The sequence below is a fragment of the Phoxinus phoxinus genome, assembly GCF_949152265.1.
Source record: "Phoxinus phoxinus genome assembly, chromosome: 4".
Classification (NCBI taxonomy): Eukaryota; Metazoa; Chordata; class Actinopteri; order Cypriniformes; family Leuciscidae; genus Phoxinus; species Phoxinus phoxinus.
The window spans coordinates 18,654,881-18,672,354 of NC_136879.1; the positions used below are offsets into that span (position 1 = coordinate 18,654,881).

The 17,474-nt window shown below is 42.7% G+C and overlaps 1 protein-coding gene across 6 annotated transcripts in view; it reads left to right on the top strand.

The window, feature by feature from the left end:
* The window catches only part of LOC306997798 (uncharacterized protein), a 175,864-nt gene that overhangs the window by 86,053 nt on the left and 72,337 nt on the right, over window positions 1-17,474 (top strand). For 5 of the 6 annotated variants that reach the window (XM_079611283.1, XM_079611284.1, XM_079611286.1 and 2 more), the window contains 2 exons: window positions 2,602-3,060; window positions 3,242-3,655. The exons of the other annotated variant lie outside the window; for it this stretch is intronic. In XM_079611283.1, coding sequence (XP_079467409.1) covers window positions 2,602-3,060; window positions 3,242-3,655 — 873 coding nt within the window. The remainder of the gene's footprint in view (window positions 1-2,601; window positions 3,061-3,241; window positions 3,656-17,474) is intronic. 6 annotated transcript variants of the gene reach the window in all.

Below are 17,474 nucleotides of genomic sequence, written 5' to 3' on the forward strand. Positions count from 1 at the left end.
GTATTTTTATAATTTTCTAAGAACCTGTGTTTGTACATTTTATTGGAGTAGAGTTCCCCTTGCTCTGACACTTGCACTAATCAGTTTAGCTCAAGGGGTGGCGTAGTCAGTTGTACAATTAGGGCTGCCACAAGTATTTAAGCGAATATCGTTAATTATCTTTATGAGCGCTGTCTCTGTGCTGTGATCCGATCGTAAACCAGATTGAAAATTGTCAAAGTGTCCATTCGAGCTTAAGAATTTGTTCAGCTGATTGAAGACAACTTTTTCAATGATCTTGCCTATGAAAGGAAGATTTGAGATTGGTCTATAGTTCCTTAATCTGACTTAACAGGCGTTCATAAATAGTTCCATAAATTTGATCAGAAATGTTATTTTCATAACATACATTTTCAGTTGCTTTCTTCTCAAAATGGTTAGTCTGCAGATTCAACAACTATTATCATTACTGTCTCAGTCCCACTTATCTCTACTGTTTTTACAGAAAACAAAATATCATATTACTCAAATCGCAATCCTTCACAAAGACAGCCTTATTGCTGCTTTGCTACTTCAACTTGTGTTACAAAAAAATCTTCTGACATCTAATGTCATGAAAAATAAAACCCCTTTTATCAGTTATATTCAATCTTACTATATGGCAATACATTCCACATCGACTCTGTTCTCTTTTATCTGCTTCAAGCCAACAACCCACTGTCTGTTCACATTTTTACACACATGTTGAATGCAGACACAACAACCTTTTTGTTTCTCACTGCCCTGTTCAACTGATTCCCGCACCACCTTTAATCTTGTGGCACTCAATATCATACATTTCTGCCCTTAATTTTATCTTATTTGACAGAAAACCGGTGTACCAAACTCTGAGCTCTGAGTCTTCCCCATACTGGCTGCTCTTCTGTTCTCTGTGGATTTTCTCTTCAACGCACGTTTTCCTGATCTGTCAGACTCCAACAGACCCGATTTTTTTTTTCTTTTAAACCCAAATCGGTCGGGTTGCACTATTAGTGCCCTCCTAATTATGGTTTACCAAAACTCTTTCTTGATTTTTAGTTTACCATAATTAGCCTCAGTACCTGCTTGAAATGTATTGATCTGTCATAGATCTCAAAAAGGCACGTCCAAGGAATCCCACTATTCTGACACCAAATTGTTGTGGCAAAAATTAATCAAACAAACATCACTGCGTAAGAGACACTCAGAGTCAAATTATAAAAAGAGAAGTATTTATTCTTGCAAGAATAGGAGCAGTCTAATACACAGTTGTTACCCTGTGCAGAAGAGTGCCCCCCCCCCCCCCCCCCAGGTCTTCTTCCCCCAGAGCCTTCCTCCCAGTAGTTTTCCATAGACAATGGAACCATATCTAGTTTAGATTTGTCACTAGTTGGCCCACTTAGCCCCCCTGCATCAGGCCTTCTGACACCGGGGTCAGAGGTCCTTGTTCGTCTGTTTTCTGGAGTGTCTCCCCAGGTACATAAACACATAAATCTGAAAGCAGTTCCCTGTTCTCACACCGTACTGCAAATGGCAAAACACATGACATTCCTTTGCAATCTACTAAAAGTCAATGAAAGATAAAAACTGCCATTACACTACCCATTCGCTTTCGTATTCAATACAAGATACTCATTATCACATTCAAAGCACTCCATGGTCTTGCCCCCAACTATATTTCTGATCTCATCCATACATACTCCCCTGTCCACACACTTAGATCTTCAGATACCGGTCTGTTGATGATCCCACGGCACAAACAATCATCGTTTGGTGGAAGGGCATTTTGTACCGCTGCCCCAACTCTCTTGAATTCTATTCCTCAACATATCCGCAACCTTTCATCACTACATGACTTCAAAATCCACATTAAAACATATATTTTTGTCACTTGTTTCCCTGACACCTGACTCTATGATCTGATTTCTATATGTACCTCTATTATGTTACCCTTCTCAGTTTATTTGTATCGTTTATGTCATGTTTATTTGTACTTTATTGTAAAGCGACCTTGAGTTTTCTGAAAGGTTCTATATAAAATAAACATATTATTATTATTGTTTATTTTTTGTTTATTCTGAATGGTGTCAATGGAGAATTATGCTCTTTTCGGCCAGATGGTGTAGTTACGACATTTACCAGCTAGAACTAACTGGACCATGTTCACTAGTTAACCTCAACCCCTTGCTTTCACTACACAAATCTTTGTCAGTCACATGCTTACTGGAATAACAATGTCCTTCCTCTTAATACCACTATTTACTTTTTTTTTAAATAAAGTAGAATAGTGATATATCCCACTCAAACTTCCTGTTTCTAAATAAAAATACATCACTACAAGAAATAAAACAGCATCTGTCAAGTGATTTAATATGTCAAGTGTTTTTAAAAGGATTCATTGTGCAGTTTTATGGTATTTTGTCATGATCATGTTTTATAATTTCAAATACTCCATTAACAGAATCATTGTGAATGCTGGTAGACATTGCCTTCAATAGTATGTTTATTCCAACGAGAGAAAAAGATGTGATGGGTGAACTCTCCCTTTAGTGTGGTTAGAGAGTTAAATGACAGCATTAAAAGGTTATGTCTCTGTTTCCATAGATTTTGTAAAGACACTTTGGATGATGAATTCAAGAAAGAATCAGCATTCAAGTTTCTGGTGAATCTGAGTGTTGCAGCGACAGAGGAGAATAACACTGATCTACTTACATCTGTGATCAGCTACACATCTTTCTATTATTCTGATGATGATGATGATGATGATGATGAATTGCGTAAAGAGCATCTGACTGAAAAATCACATTTCCTGCTGGATCTGTGGTCGCATGTGAAGGACTATGAGACTCAAACAGGCAGGAGTGTCCTTCCAGCATTACAGCCAGTTTATCAGTCAGCTCCTGCAGTCTGGAGAATAAAGCTCTCAGAGAGAAAGATCTCCATCCTCCTAGAAGTGCTGAGACTACAGACAGAGAAGAAACCAGTAGAGCTGAGAGACTGGACAGATGAAGAGAGGGAAGTGAGGGGATTCCTCCAGTGTCTGCCCTACATCTCACAGCTCAGGTGAGAGTTTTGTTGTGTTATCCTTCAGTCCAGCATATTTTAATATATCCAGTTAAGTTCTGTTTGTTACAGACATTATGTATGAGGCCATAATTCTAATCTTCATGGTTGTGTTGCTGGTCCTTTTTAAAAGTACATCGATTTTCATAAGGGTAACAAAATTTGTTCTCTGTTTTTATAGGTTACCTGCCCTACATAATGAATACGCCAAAGAGACAGACTGGAGATCGAAATTATTGGTACTTGATGTGTGTCTACAACTGCCTATTTTACAGAAAGAAATCACAGAGACATTTATGGAGACATTGTACTCGTACATAATCTATGGGAATTGTGATTTGCTACTCGATATGTACTCACGTGTGAAGGACTATGAGACTCAAACAGGCCGGCGTGTCCTTCCAGTATTACAGCCAGTTTATCAGTCAGCTCCTGCAGTCTGGAGAATAAAGCTCTCAGAGAGAAAGATCTCCATCCTCCTAGAAGTGCTGAGACTACAGACAGAGAAGAAACCAGTAGAGCTGATAGACTGGACAGATGAAGAGAGTGAAGTGAGGGGATTCCTCCAGTGTCTGCCCTACATCTCACAGCTCAGGTGAGAGTCTCATGGGGAAAATACACTCATTTAGTTTGATTCAGTTTATTAGGGCCCAAGCCCTGAAAGGGCGAAGGCCCTATTGTTTTCCAAAGGATTATTCTTCTTTATTATTAGGGCCCAAGCCTTGAAAAGGCGAAGGCCCTATTGTTTTCCTCCGGATTATTAGGGCCCAAGCCTTGAAAAGGCGAAGGCCCTATTGTTTTTCTTAGGATTATTATTAGGGCCCAAGCCCTGAAAGGGCGCAGAGCCCTATTGTTCTTCTAAGGGTTTTTTGTTATTCTTCTTCTTCTTTATTAGGGCCCAAGCCCTGAAAGGGCGAAGGCCCTATTGTTTTCCTTCGGATTATTAGGGCCCAAGCCTTGAAAAGGCGAAGGCCCTATTGTTTTTCTTAGGATTATTATTTATTATTCTTCTTCTTTATTATTATTATTATTTTACTACCTTTTGGGCACTTTTGGAGGCCTTAACGTGCTCAAAAACTCTTGAAACTTTGCACAAATGTCAGATACCGCGGCCATCAGGGCCGGACTGAAGCTGGGACCCGGTCGTGGCAGGGGGGCTCGGCAGCGCCCCCTGGAATGGGATTCAAAAACATGTCCATATCTCAAACACGCTTGCATGTAATAATATGAAACTCGGTACACATATAGATCTCATCGGGCCGAACAACTTTCGTGCTCTAAGTTTTACGCCAGTCCAACAGGAAGTCGGCTATTATGGGTTGTATGGAAACGCATGTTCTGGCATTTGAAACACTTCTCCTAGAGAATTCATCCGATGACCACGAAACTCGGTCAGCATGAAGCCAAGACATGGATGATGATAAATTGCGAGGGGATTTTTGATATCTCAAACGGTTTGGCCGTGGCGAGGAAACGAATTTATGGCGAATAGGGAGGGAGGGAGGGAGGGCACACACACAGACAGCCCCCCCCCTTTTCTGTGTGTGTTTGGAGGGGAGCAGAAAGACTCACACTGATACAAGCTCTAAAGCAGACTTCTTCTCGACAGTCAAAGCGGGGTTACGTTATTGCCCGTTGTGCACAGGAACCCGAAAGGCAACGGGGTGGCGGCTTTTTATATATATATATATATATAAATATAAATAAATATAGCTGCAAGCAGCGATTACGGGCCCAAGCCGGTGGCATCGCCACCCTGGTGCCATTAGGGCCCAAGCCTTGAAAAGGCGAAGGCCCTATTGTTTTTCTTAGGATTATTATTAGGGCCCAAGCCCTGAAAGGGCGCAGAGCCCTATTGTTCTTCTAAGGGTTTTTTGTTATTATTCTTCTTCTTTATTAGGGCCCAAGCCCTGAAAGGGCGAAGGCCCTATTGTTTTCCTTCGGATTATTAGGGCCCAAGCCTTGAAAAGGCGAAGGCCCTATTGTTTTCCTTCGGATTATTAGGGCCCAAGCCCTGAAAGGGCGAAGGCCCTATTGTTTTCCTTCGGATTATTATTATTATTATTATTATTTTTCTTACGACTATTCGGGCACTTTTGGGTCTCTTAACGTGCTCAAAAACTCTTGAAACTTTGCACACGGGTCAGAACCCGTGGCCATTAGGACCGGGCTGAAGTTGGGACCCGGGCGTGGCAGGGGGGCTCGACAGCGCCCCCTGGAACGGGGTCCGAAAACTTGGTCCATAAATCAAACATGCATGTAATAATATGAAAATCGATATACTTATAGATCTCATCGGTTCATATATCCTTCGTGCTTTTACTTCTTACGCCAGCCCAACAGGAAGTCGGCTATTTAGGGTAGTTTAAAAACGCATGTTCTGGCATTTGAAATACTCCTCCTAGAGAATTAATCCAAACACCACGAAACTCGGTCAGCATGAAGTCAAGACATTGAGGATGATAAATTGCCAGGGGATTTTTGATATCTCGAACGGTTTGGCTGTGGCGAGGAAACGAATTTATGGCGAATATTGGAAACAGGAAGTGTGTTATAACTTCTGCATACATTAACTGATCTTGATGAAACGTCAGCAGTGTGTTCGCTGTAAGAGGCCGATCACATGGATGTGACTATTGTGAGTCAACGTTATAGCGCCACCAACTGGCAGCAGGAAGTGTGTCACTTTCAAAATGCTTTAAAATCACCCTCTTATTTTTACCCAATTTGCTTCAAACTTCATCTGTATAATGTAAACACACGGCAGATGTGGACCTGTGAAAGGATTATTGATATCTTAAATACTGTTGCCATGGCAACGCATCAAACTTTAATATTTTTTTCTGATGTTTTTGAGACTCTTAGCATGCTTGAAATTGGATGAAACTCGACAGACACATTACATTTTTAAGCTAATAGATACGTGCAACGTTTCAGAAACGGGCGTGGTGAGGGGCTCAGTAGCGCCACCTTTAGTCAAAAATGGGGTATTAGTTTTACCTACAGTAATAAAAATCAGTATGGATATTGTTCTCCTCGAGCCGGACAACTTTCTAATTTACACTCATTAGCCCCGACCAACAGGAAGTCAGATATTTTGGTTTGAATGGGAGAAGATCTGAGAATTTTGCCAGTCTCTCTCAGTGTCTGTGTGTGTGAGAGGAGGGGGCCTTTGTTAACCCTTTCTCTGCTGTGTGCGACTTCTCGGGCACTTATGGGGCCCTTGACGTGCTCAAAAACTCTTGAAACTTTGCACACAGGTCAGAACCCACGGTCATCAGGGCCGGGTTGAAGCTGGTACCTGGGCGTGGCAGGGGGGCTCGACAGCTCCCCCTGGAATGGGATTCGAACACTTGTCCATATATCAAACACGCTTGCATGAATTAGTATGAAACTCGGTACACATTTAGACATCATCGGGCCAAACAACTTTCGTGCTCTAAGTTTTACGCCAGTCCAACAGGAAGTCGGCTATTATGGGTTGTATGAAAACGCATGCCCCTGGAATATGATATACTCCTTCAAGAAAAATTATCCCATCGCCACCAAACTCGGTTAGCACAAAGTAAAGACATTGAGGACGCTAAATTGCGGACGGATTTTTGATATCTCGAATGGTTTGGCCGTGGCGAGGAAACGAAGTTATGGCAAGAAAAGAAAAACACAATGTGTTATAACGTCTTCATACATTTATTGATCTTGATGAAACTTCAGCAGTGTGTTTGTTGTAAGAGGGCGATCACATGGATGTGACTATTGTGAGTCAAAGTTATAGCGCCACCAACTGGCAGCAGGAAGTGTGTTACTTTCAAGATACTTTTGACTAAAGTGGGGGGGTTATTTTTACCTACAGTCACAAAACTCGGTCTGTATATTGTGCTTATCGATCCGGACAACTTTCTCATTTACAGTCATTAGCTCCTACCAACAGGAAGTCAGATATTTTGGTTTGAATGTGGTTTTGTCTCTCTCTGACAGAGTTCCCCCTGCCATTCTCTGTGTGTGTGTGTGTGTGTGTGTGTGTGTGTGTGTGTGTGTGTGTGTGTGTGTGTGTGTGTGTGTGTGTGTGTGTGTGTGTGTGTGTGTGTGTGTGTGTGTGTGGGAGGGAGGGAGGGCACACACACAGACAGCCCCCCTTTTTCTGTGTGTGTTTGGAGGGGAGCAGAAAGACTCACACTGATACAAGCTCTAAAGCAGACTTCTTCTCGACAGTCAAAGCGGGGTTACATTATTGCCCGTCGTGCACAGGAACCCAAAAGGCAACGGGGTGGCGGCTTTTTATATACATATATATATATATATATATATATATATATATATATATATATATATATAAATAAATATAGCTGCAAGCAGCGATGGAGGGCCCAAGCCGGTGGCAGCGCCAGCCTGGTGCCTTTAGTGTAACTAAAGGCACCAGGGTGGCGGTGCCACCGGCTTGGGCCCGTAATCGCTGCTTGCAGCTATATTTATTATTATTATTATTATTATTATTATTCTTACGACTATTCGGGCACTTTTGGGTCTCTTAACATGCTCAAAAACTCTTGAAACTTTGCACAAATGTCAGAACCCGCGGCCATTAGAGCCGGACTGAAGCTGGTACCCGGGCGTGGTAGGGGGGCTCGACAGCGCCCCCTGGAACGCGGTCCGAAAACTTGGTCCATAAATCAAACACGCTTGCGTGTAATAATATGAAACTCGGTACACTTATAGATCTCATCGGTTCATATATCCTTCGTGCTCTGACTTTTTACCCCAGCCCAACAGGAAGTCGGGCTATTTGGCGTAGTTTAAAAAACACATGCAATGGAATTTAAAATACTCCTCCTAGAAAATTCAACCAATCACCACGAAACTCTGTGTGCATGAAGTCAAGACATGGAGGATGAAAAATTGCCAGGGGATTTTTGATATCTCGAACGGTTTGGCCGTGGCGAGGAAACGAATTTATGGCGAATATTGGAAACAGGAAGTGTGTTATAACATCCTCATACATTAATTGATCTGGATGAAACTTCAGCAGTGTGTTCGCTGTAAGAGGCCGATCACATGGATGTGACTATTGTGAGTCAAAGTTATTGCGCCACCAACTGGCAGCAGGAAGTGTGTCACTTTCAAAATGCTTTAAAATCACCCTCTTATTTTTACCCGATTTGCTTCAAACTTTATGTGTATAATGTAAACACACGGCAGATGTAGACCTGTGAAAGGATTATTGATATCTTAAATACTGTTGCCATGGCAACGCAGCAAACTTTAATATTCTTTTTTAAAGTTTTTGAGACTCTTAGCATGCTTGAAATTGCATGAAACTCGACAGACACTTTACATTTATTGCCTAGTACACTTGTGCAAAGTTTCAGAAACGGGCGTGGTAAGGGGCTCAGTAGCGCCACCTTTAGTCAAAAATGGGGTATTAGTTTTACCTACAGTAACAAAAATCGGTATCTATATTTATCTCCACGAGCCGGACAACTTTCTAATTTACAGTCATTAGCTCCGACCAACAGGAAGTCAGATATTTCGGTTTGAATGTGATTTGATGGGAATTTTGCCAGTCTCTCTCAGTGTCTGTGTGTGAGAGAGGAGGGGGCTTTATTTTAACCCTTTCTCTGCTGTGTGGGACTTCTCGGGCACTTTTGGGGCCCTTAACGTGCTCGAAAACTCTTGAAACTTTGCACACAGGTCAGAACCTGCGGCCATCAGGGCCGGGCTAAAGCTGGTACCCGGGCGTGGCAGGGGAGCTCAACAGCACCCCCTTGAACGTGGTCCGAAAACTTGGTCCATATATCAAACACGCTTGCATGTAATAATATGAAACTCGGTACACATATAGATTTAATCGGGCCGAACAACTTTCGTGCTCTAAGTTTTACGCCAGTCCAACAGGAAGTCTGCTATTATGGGTTGTTTAAAAACAAATCCCCCTGGAATTTTTCTGTGCCATTCTGTGTGCGTGTGTGTCTGTGCGTGTGTGTGTGTGTGTGTGCGTGTCCGTCTGTCTGTCTGAACCCCCCCTGTGTGTCTGTGTGGGGAGAGGAGGGAGGGCACACACAGAGACAGCCCCCCTGTCTCTGTGTGTGTGGGGAGGGGGGCAGAAAGACTATTAAAAATAGGTATATTGTGCCATCTAGTGTTTTATACTATGTATACATGTGTTTTTTCTTTTAAACAAGTGTTATAAAGTACAGTAATTTCAATGAATATATATACCACACTTCATAGGAATTTTCGGTGCTGTGTACTTACAATGGCTGCTGATTTCATGTGTCCGATAAGTCCATGAGACTGTAGGGTGTCTAATTTTTCATTTTAGGTTCCGGAAGGGTGCTCACGCATACTTTGTGGTTGATATGTGCCCTCGATGCGTACTATTGCAGAGCCCACACTGATGTAAGCTCTAAAGCAGACTTCTTCTCGACAGTCAAAGCGGAGTTACGTTATTGCCCGTCGTGCACAGGAACCCTAAAGGCACCGGGTGGCGATTTTTATATATATATATATATATATATATATATATATATATATATATATATATATATATATATAAATATAGCTGCAAGCAGCGATGGAGGGCCCAAGCCGGTGGCGGTGCCACCGGCTTGGGCCCGTAATCGCTGCTTGCAGCTTTATTTATAAATTTTTTTTCAAGGTTTTTGCCACTTTTGGGGGCCTTAACGTGCTCAAAAACTCTTGAAACTTTGCACACGGGTCAGAACCCGCGGCCATTAGAGCCGGACTGAAGCTGGTACCCGGGCGTGGCAGGGGGGCTCGACAGCGCCCCCTGGAACGGGGTCCGAAAACTTGGTCCATAAATCAAACACGCTTGCATGAAATAATATGAAACTCGGTACACTTATAGATCTCACCGGTTCATATATCCTTCATGCTCTGACTTTTTACCCCAGCCCAACAGGAAGTCGGCTATTTGGGGTAGTTAGAAAAACGCATTCAATGGAATTTAAAATACTCCTCCTAGACGATTCAACCAATCGCCACGAAACTCGGTCAGCATGAAGTCAAGACATTGAGGATGAAAAATTGCCAGGGGATTTTTGATATCTCGAACGGTTTGGCCGTGGCGAGGAAACGAATTTATGGCGAATATTGGAAACAGGAAGTGTGTTATAATATCCTCATACATTAACTGATCTTGATGAAACTTCAGCAGTGTGTTCGCTGTAAGAGGCCGATCACATGGATGTGACTATTGTGAGTCAAAGTTATAGCGCCACCAACTGGCAGCAGGAAGTGTCACTTTCAAAATGCTTTGAATTCACCCTCTTATTTTTACCCGATTTGCTTCAAACTTCATCTGTATAATGAAAACACACGACAGATGTAGACCTGTGAAAGGATTATTGATATCTTTAATACTGTCGCCATGGCAACGCTTTAAACTTTTATATTCTTTTTGGATGCATGTGAGGCTCTTAACATGCTTCAAATTGCATGAAACTCAACATGCATATCACATTTATTGCCTAGTACACTTGTGCGAAGTTTCAGAAACGGGCGTGGTAAGGGGCTCAGTAGCGCCACCTTTAGTCAAAAATGGGGTATTAGTTTTACCTACAGTAACCAAACTCGGTACGTATATTCTTCTCTTCGATCCGGACAACTTTCTAATTTACAGTCATTAGCTCCGACCAACAGGAAGTCAGATATTTTGGTTTGAATGTGGACTGTTGGAGGATTTTCCCTCTGCCCCACTGCGTCTCTGTGTGTGTGTGTGTGTGTGTGTGAGGAGGGGGGCTAGTTAGGGCCCAAGCCTTGAAAAGGCGAAGGCCCTATTGTTTTCCTTCGGATTATTATTATTATTATTATTATTATTATTTTTCTTACGACTATTCGGGCACTTTTGGGTCTCTTAACATGCTCAAAAACTCTTGAAACTTTGCACACTGGTCAGAACCCGCGGCCATTAGAGCCAGACTGAAGCTGGTACCCGGGCGTGGCAGGGGGGCTCGACAGCGCCCCCTGGAACGCGGTCCGAAAACTTGGTCCATAAATCAAACACGCTTGCGTGTAATAATATGAAACTCGGTACACTTATAGATCTCATCGGTTCATATATCCTTCGTGCTCTGACTTTTTACCCCAGCCCAACAGGAAGTCGGCAATTTGGCGTAGTTTAAAAAACACATGCAATGGAATTTAAAATACTCCTCCTAGAAAATTCAACCAATCACCACGAAACTCGGTGTGCATGAAGTCAAGACATGGAGGATGAAAAATTGCCAGGGGATTTTTGATATCTCGAACGGTTTGGCCGTGGCGAGGAAACGAATTTATGGCGAATATTGGAAACAGGAAGTGTGTTATAACATCCTCATACATTAATTGATCTGGATGAAACTTCAGCAGTGTGTTCGCTGTAAGAGGCCGATCACATGGATGTGACTATTGTGAGTCAAAGTTATAGCGCCACCAACTGGCAGCAGGAAGTGTGTCACTTTCAAAATGCTTTAAAATCACCCTCTTATTTTTACCCGATTTGCTTCAAACTTTATGTGTATAATGTAAACACACGGCAGATGTAGACCTGTGAAAGGATTATTGATATCTTAAATACTGTTGCCATGGCAACGCAGCAAACTTTAATATTCTTTTTTAAAGTTTTTGAGACTCTTAGCATGCTTGAAATTGCATGAAACTCGACAGACACTTTACATTTATTGCCTAGTACACTTGTGCAAAGTTTCAGAAACGGGCGTGGTAAGGGGCTCAGTAGCGCCACCTTTAGTCAAAAATGGGGTATTAGTTTTACCTACAGTAACAAAAATCGGTATCTATATTTATCTCCACGAGCCGGACAACTTTCTAATTGACAGTCATTAGCTCCGACCAACAGGAAGTCAGATATTTCGGTTTGAATGTGATTTGATGGGAATTTTGCCAGTCTTTCTCAGTGTCTGTGTGTGAGAGAGGAGGGGGCTTTATTTTAACCCTTTCTCTGCTGTGTGGGACTTCTCGGGCACTTTTGGGGCCCTTAACGTGCTCGAAAACTCTTGAAACTTTGCACACAGGTCAGAACCTGCGGCCATCAGGGCCGGGCTAAAGCTGGTACCCGGGCGTGGCAGGGGAGCTCAACAGCACCCCCTTGAACGTGGTCCGAAAACTTGGTCCATATATCAAACACGCTTGCATGTAATAATATGAAACTCGGTACACATATAGATTTAATCGGGCCGAACAACTTTCGTGCTCTAAGTTTTACGCCAGTCCAACAGGAAGTCTGCTATTATGGGTTGTTTAAAAACAAATCCCCCTGGAATTTTTCTGTGCCATTCTGTGTTCGTGTGTGTCTGTGCGTGTGTGTGTGTGTGTGTGCGTGTCCGTCTGTCTGTCTGAACCCCCCCCTGTGTGTCTGTGTGGGGAGAGGAGGGAGGGCACACACAGAGACAGCCCCCCTGTCTCTGTGTGTGTGGGGAGGGGGGCAGAAAGACTATTAAAAATAGGTATATTGTGCCATCTAGTGTTTTATACTATGTATACATGTGTTTTTTCTTTTAAACAAGTGTTTTAAAGTACAGTAATTTCAATGAATATATATACCACTCTTCATAGGAATTTTCGGTGCTGTGTACTTACAATGGCTGCTGATTTCATGTGTCCGATAAGTCCATGAGACTGTAGGGTGTCTAATTTTTCATTTTAGGTTCCGGAAGGGTGCTCACGCATACTTTGTGGTTGATATGTGCCCTCGATGCGCACTATTGCAGAGCCCACACTGATGTAAGCTCTAAAGCAGACTTCTTCTCGACAGTCAAAGCGGAGTTACGTTATTGCCCGTCGTGCACAGGAACCCTAAAGGCACCGGGTGGCGATTTTTTATATATATATATATATATATATATATATATATAAATATAGCTGCAAGCAGCGATTACGGGCCCAAGCCGGTGGCACCGCCACCCCGGTGCCTTTAGTTGTGACTATTGTGAGTCAAAGTTATAGCGCCACCAACTGGCAGCAGGAAGTGTGTCACTTTCAAAATGCTTTAAAATCACCCTCTTATTTTTACCCGATTTGCTTCAAACTTTATGTGTATAATGTAAACACACGGCAGATGTAGACCTGTGAAAGAATTATTGATATCTTAAATACTGTTGCCATGGCAATGCTTTAAACTTTTATATTCTTTTTGGGTGCATTTGAGGCTCTTAACATGCTTCAAATTGCATGAAACTCAACATGCATATCAGATTTATTAGGTACTAGGCATGTGTGAAGTTTCAGAAACGGGCGCGGTGGAGGGGCTCAGTAGCGCCACCTTTAGTCAAAAATGGGGTATTAGTTTTACCTACAGTAACAAAAATCGGTATTTATATTTATCTCCCCGAGCCGGACAACTTTCTAATTTACAGTCATTAGCTCCGACCAACAGGAAGTCAGATATTTTGGTTTGAATGTGATTTGATGGGAATTTTGCCAGTCTCTCTCAGTGTCTGTGTGTGTGAGAGAGGAGGGGGGCTTTATTTTAACCCTTTCTCTGCTGTGTGGGACTTCTCGGGCACTTTTGGGGCCCTTAACGTGCTCGAAAACTCTTGAAACTTTGCACACAGGTCAGAACCTGCGGCCATCAGGGCTGGACTGAAGCTGGTACCCGGGCGTGGCAGGGGAGCTCAACAGCGCCCCCTTGAACGTGGTCCGAAAAACTTGGTCCATATATCAAACACGTTTGCATGTAATAATATGAAACTCGGTACACATATAGATTTAATCGGGCCGAACAACTTTCGTGCTCTAAGTTTTACGCCAGTCCAACAGGAAGTCGGCTATTATAGGCTGTATGAAAATGCAAGCCCCTGGAATTTGATATACTCCTCCAAGAAAAATTATCCTATCGCCACCAAACTCGGTCAGCATGAAGTCAAGACATTGAGGACGCTAAATTGCGGACGGATTTTTTATATCTCGAACGGTTTGGCCGTGGCGAGGAAACGAAGTTATGGCGAGAAAAGAAAAACACAATGTGTTATAACGTCTTCATACATTTATTGATCTTGATGAAACTTCAGCAGTGTGTTTGTTGTAAGAGGGCGATCACATGGATGTGACTATTGTGAGTCAAAGTTATAGCGCCACCAACTGGCAGCAGGAAGTGTGTTACTTTCAAGATACTTTTGACTAAAGTGGGTGGGTTATTTTTACCTACAGTCACAAAACTCGGTCTGTATATTGTGCTTATCGATCCGGACAACTTTCTCATTTACAGTCATTAGCTCCGACCAACAGGAAGTCAGATATTTTGGTTTGAATGTGGTTTTGTCTCTCTCTGACAGAGTTCCCCCTGCCATTCTCTCTGTGCGTGTGTGTGTGTGGGGGGGTGGGGGGGGGGGGGGGGGGGGGGGTGGAGGGCACACACACAGACAGCCCCCCCTTTTCTGTGTGTGTTTGGAGGGGAGCAGAAAGACTCACACTGATACAAGCTCTAAAGCAGACTTCTTCTCGACAGTCAAAGCGGGGTTACGTTATTGCCCGTCGTGCACAGGAACCCGAAAGGCAACGGGGGTGGCGGCTTTATATATATATATATATATATATATATATATATATATATATAAATAAATATAGCTGCAAGCAGCGATGGAGGGCCCAAGCCGGTGGCAGCGCCAGCCCGGTGCCTTTAGTTATAATTTTTTTTTCAAGGTTTTTGCCACTTTTGGGGGCCTTAACGTGCTCAAAAACTCTTGAAACTTTGCACACTGGTCAGAACCCGCGGCCATTAGAGCCGGACTGAAGCTGGTACCCGGGCGTGGCAGGGGGGCTCGACAGCGCCCCCTGGAACGGGGTCCGAAAACTTGGTCCATAAATCAAACACGCTTGCATGAAATAATATGAAACTCGGTACACTTATAGATCTCATCGGTTCATATATCCTTCATGCTCTGACTTTTTACCCCAGCCCAACAGGAAGTCGGCTATTTGGCGTAGTTTAAAAAACACATGCAATGGAATTTAAAATACTCCTCCTAGACGATTCAAACAATCGCCACGAAACTCGGTGTGCATGAACTCAAGACATTGAGGATGAAAAATTGCGAGGGGATTTTTGATATCTCGAACGGTTTGGCTGTGGTGAGGAAACAAATTTATGGCGAATATTGGAAACAGGAAGTGTGTTATAACATCCTCATACATTAACTGATCTTGATGAAACTTCAGCAGTGTGTTTGTTGTAAGAGGGCGATCACATGGATGTGACTATTGTGAGTCAAAGTTATAGCGCCACCAACTGGCAGCAGGAAGTGTGTCACTTTCAAAATGCTTTGAATTCACCCTCTTATTTTTACCCGATTTGCTTCAAACTTCATCTGTATAATGTAAACACACGACAGATGTAGACCTGTGAAAGGATTATTGATATCTTTAATACTGTCGCCATGGCAACGCTTTAAACTTTTATATTCTTTTTGGATGCATTTGAGGCTCTTAACATGCTTCAAATTGCATGAAACTCAACATGCATTTGACATTTATTGTGTAATAGACATGTGCGAAGTTTCAGAAACGGGCGTGGTAAGGGGCTCAGTAGCGCCACCTTTAGTCAAAAATGGGGTATTAGTTTTACCTACAGTAACCAAACTCGGTACGTATATTCTTCTCTTCGATCCGGACAACTTTCTAATTTACAGTCATTAGCTCCGACCAACAGGAAGTCAGATATTTTGGTTTGAATGTGTACTTTTTGGAGCATTTTCCCTCTGCCCCTCTGTGTGTGTGTGTGTGTGAGGAGGGGGGCTAGTTTAGTTTAACCATTTCTCTGCTGTGTGCAAAATCTCTGGCACTTTTGAGGGCCTTAACATGCTCGAAAACTCTTGAAATTTTGCACACAGGTCAGAACCCGCGGCCATTAGGGCCGGGCTGAAGCTGGTACCCGGGCGTGACAGGGGGGCTCGACAGCGCCCCCTGGAATGGGATTCGAACACTTGTCCGTATATCAAACACGCCTGCATGAATTAATATGAAACTCGGTACACATATAGATTTAATCGGGCCGAACAACTTTCCCTGGGTCAAGTTTTACGCCAGCCCAACAGGAAGTCGGCTATTACGGGTTGATTGGAGAACGCATTTGAAACACTTCTCCTAGAGAATTCATCCGATGACCACGAAACTCGGTCAGCATGAAGTCAAGACATGGAAGATGATAAATTGCCAGGGGATTTTTGATATCTCGAACGGTTTGGCCGTGGCGAGGAAACAAATTTATGATTAAAAAAGGATGCATAAAGTGTGTTATAACTTAGTTATAGTTTTACCTACAGTTACAAAACTCAGCGTGTGTATTGATCTTATCAAGCCGAACAACTTTCTAATTTACAGTCATTAGCTCCGACCAACAGAAAGTCAGATATTGTGGTTTGAATGTGGATTGTGTCTCTCTCTGTCTCTCTGCCATTCTGTGTGTGTGTGTTTGTGTGTGTGTGTGTGTGTGTGTGTGTGTGTGTGTGTGTGTGTGTGTGTGTGTGTGTGTGTGTGTGTGTGTGTGTGTGTGTGTGTGTGTGTGTGTGTGTGTGTGTGTGTGTGTGTGTGTGTGTGTGTGTGTGTGTGTGTGATATTTTGGTTGGGTGACAGTTGTAGGTTACAGTTTGACAAGAGTTTATAGTTTAACAATAGCACAATGTTGTGCTTTATTGCGAGTGTACACAAATATAGAGAAACACTTTGAATGATGTCCTGTGTGAACAAAATGACGGAGTATGTTTTTATGTCTCCATTCGATCGAGCCACACACACACACACACAACACACACACACACACACACACACACACACACACACACACACACACACACACACACACACACACACACACACACACACACACACACACACACAGCATTCCAATCTTGACATCGCAGCATGTTCATTATAGCCTTAATAAAATTTAATAATAAAATAGTCAACCTAACATAAAAAAATTACACTGCTCTGTTTAAATAGTCAGTTGTACAGTTCGTACCGTTCACAGTAAGCACCGCTCCACTGTGATGTTTCCAAGCATATATATATATATATATATATATATATATATATATATATATATATATATATATATATATATATATATATATAATTAAAGCTGCAAGCAGCGATGGAGGGCCCAAGCCGGTAGCACCGCCACCCGGTGCCTTTAGTGCAACTAAAGGCACCAGGGTGGCGGTGCCACCGGCTTGGGCCCGCAATCGCTGCTTGCAGCTTTAATTATATATATATATATATATATATAACAGAAAGTCAGACTAACAGAAAGTCAGATATTGTGGTTTGAATGTGGATTGTGTCTCTCTCTGCCATTCTGTGTGTGTGTCTGTCTGTGTGGGGAGGGGAGGGGAGGGGGGATGTGTGTGTGTGTGTGTGTGTGTGTGTGTGTGTGTGTGTGTGTGTGTGTGTGTGTGTGT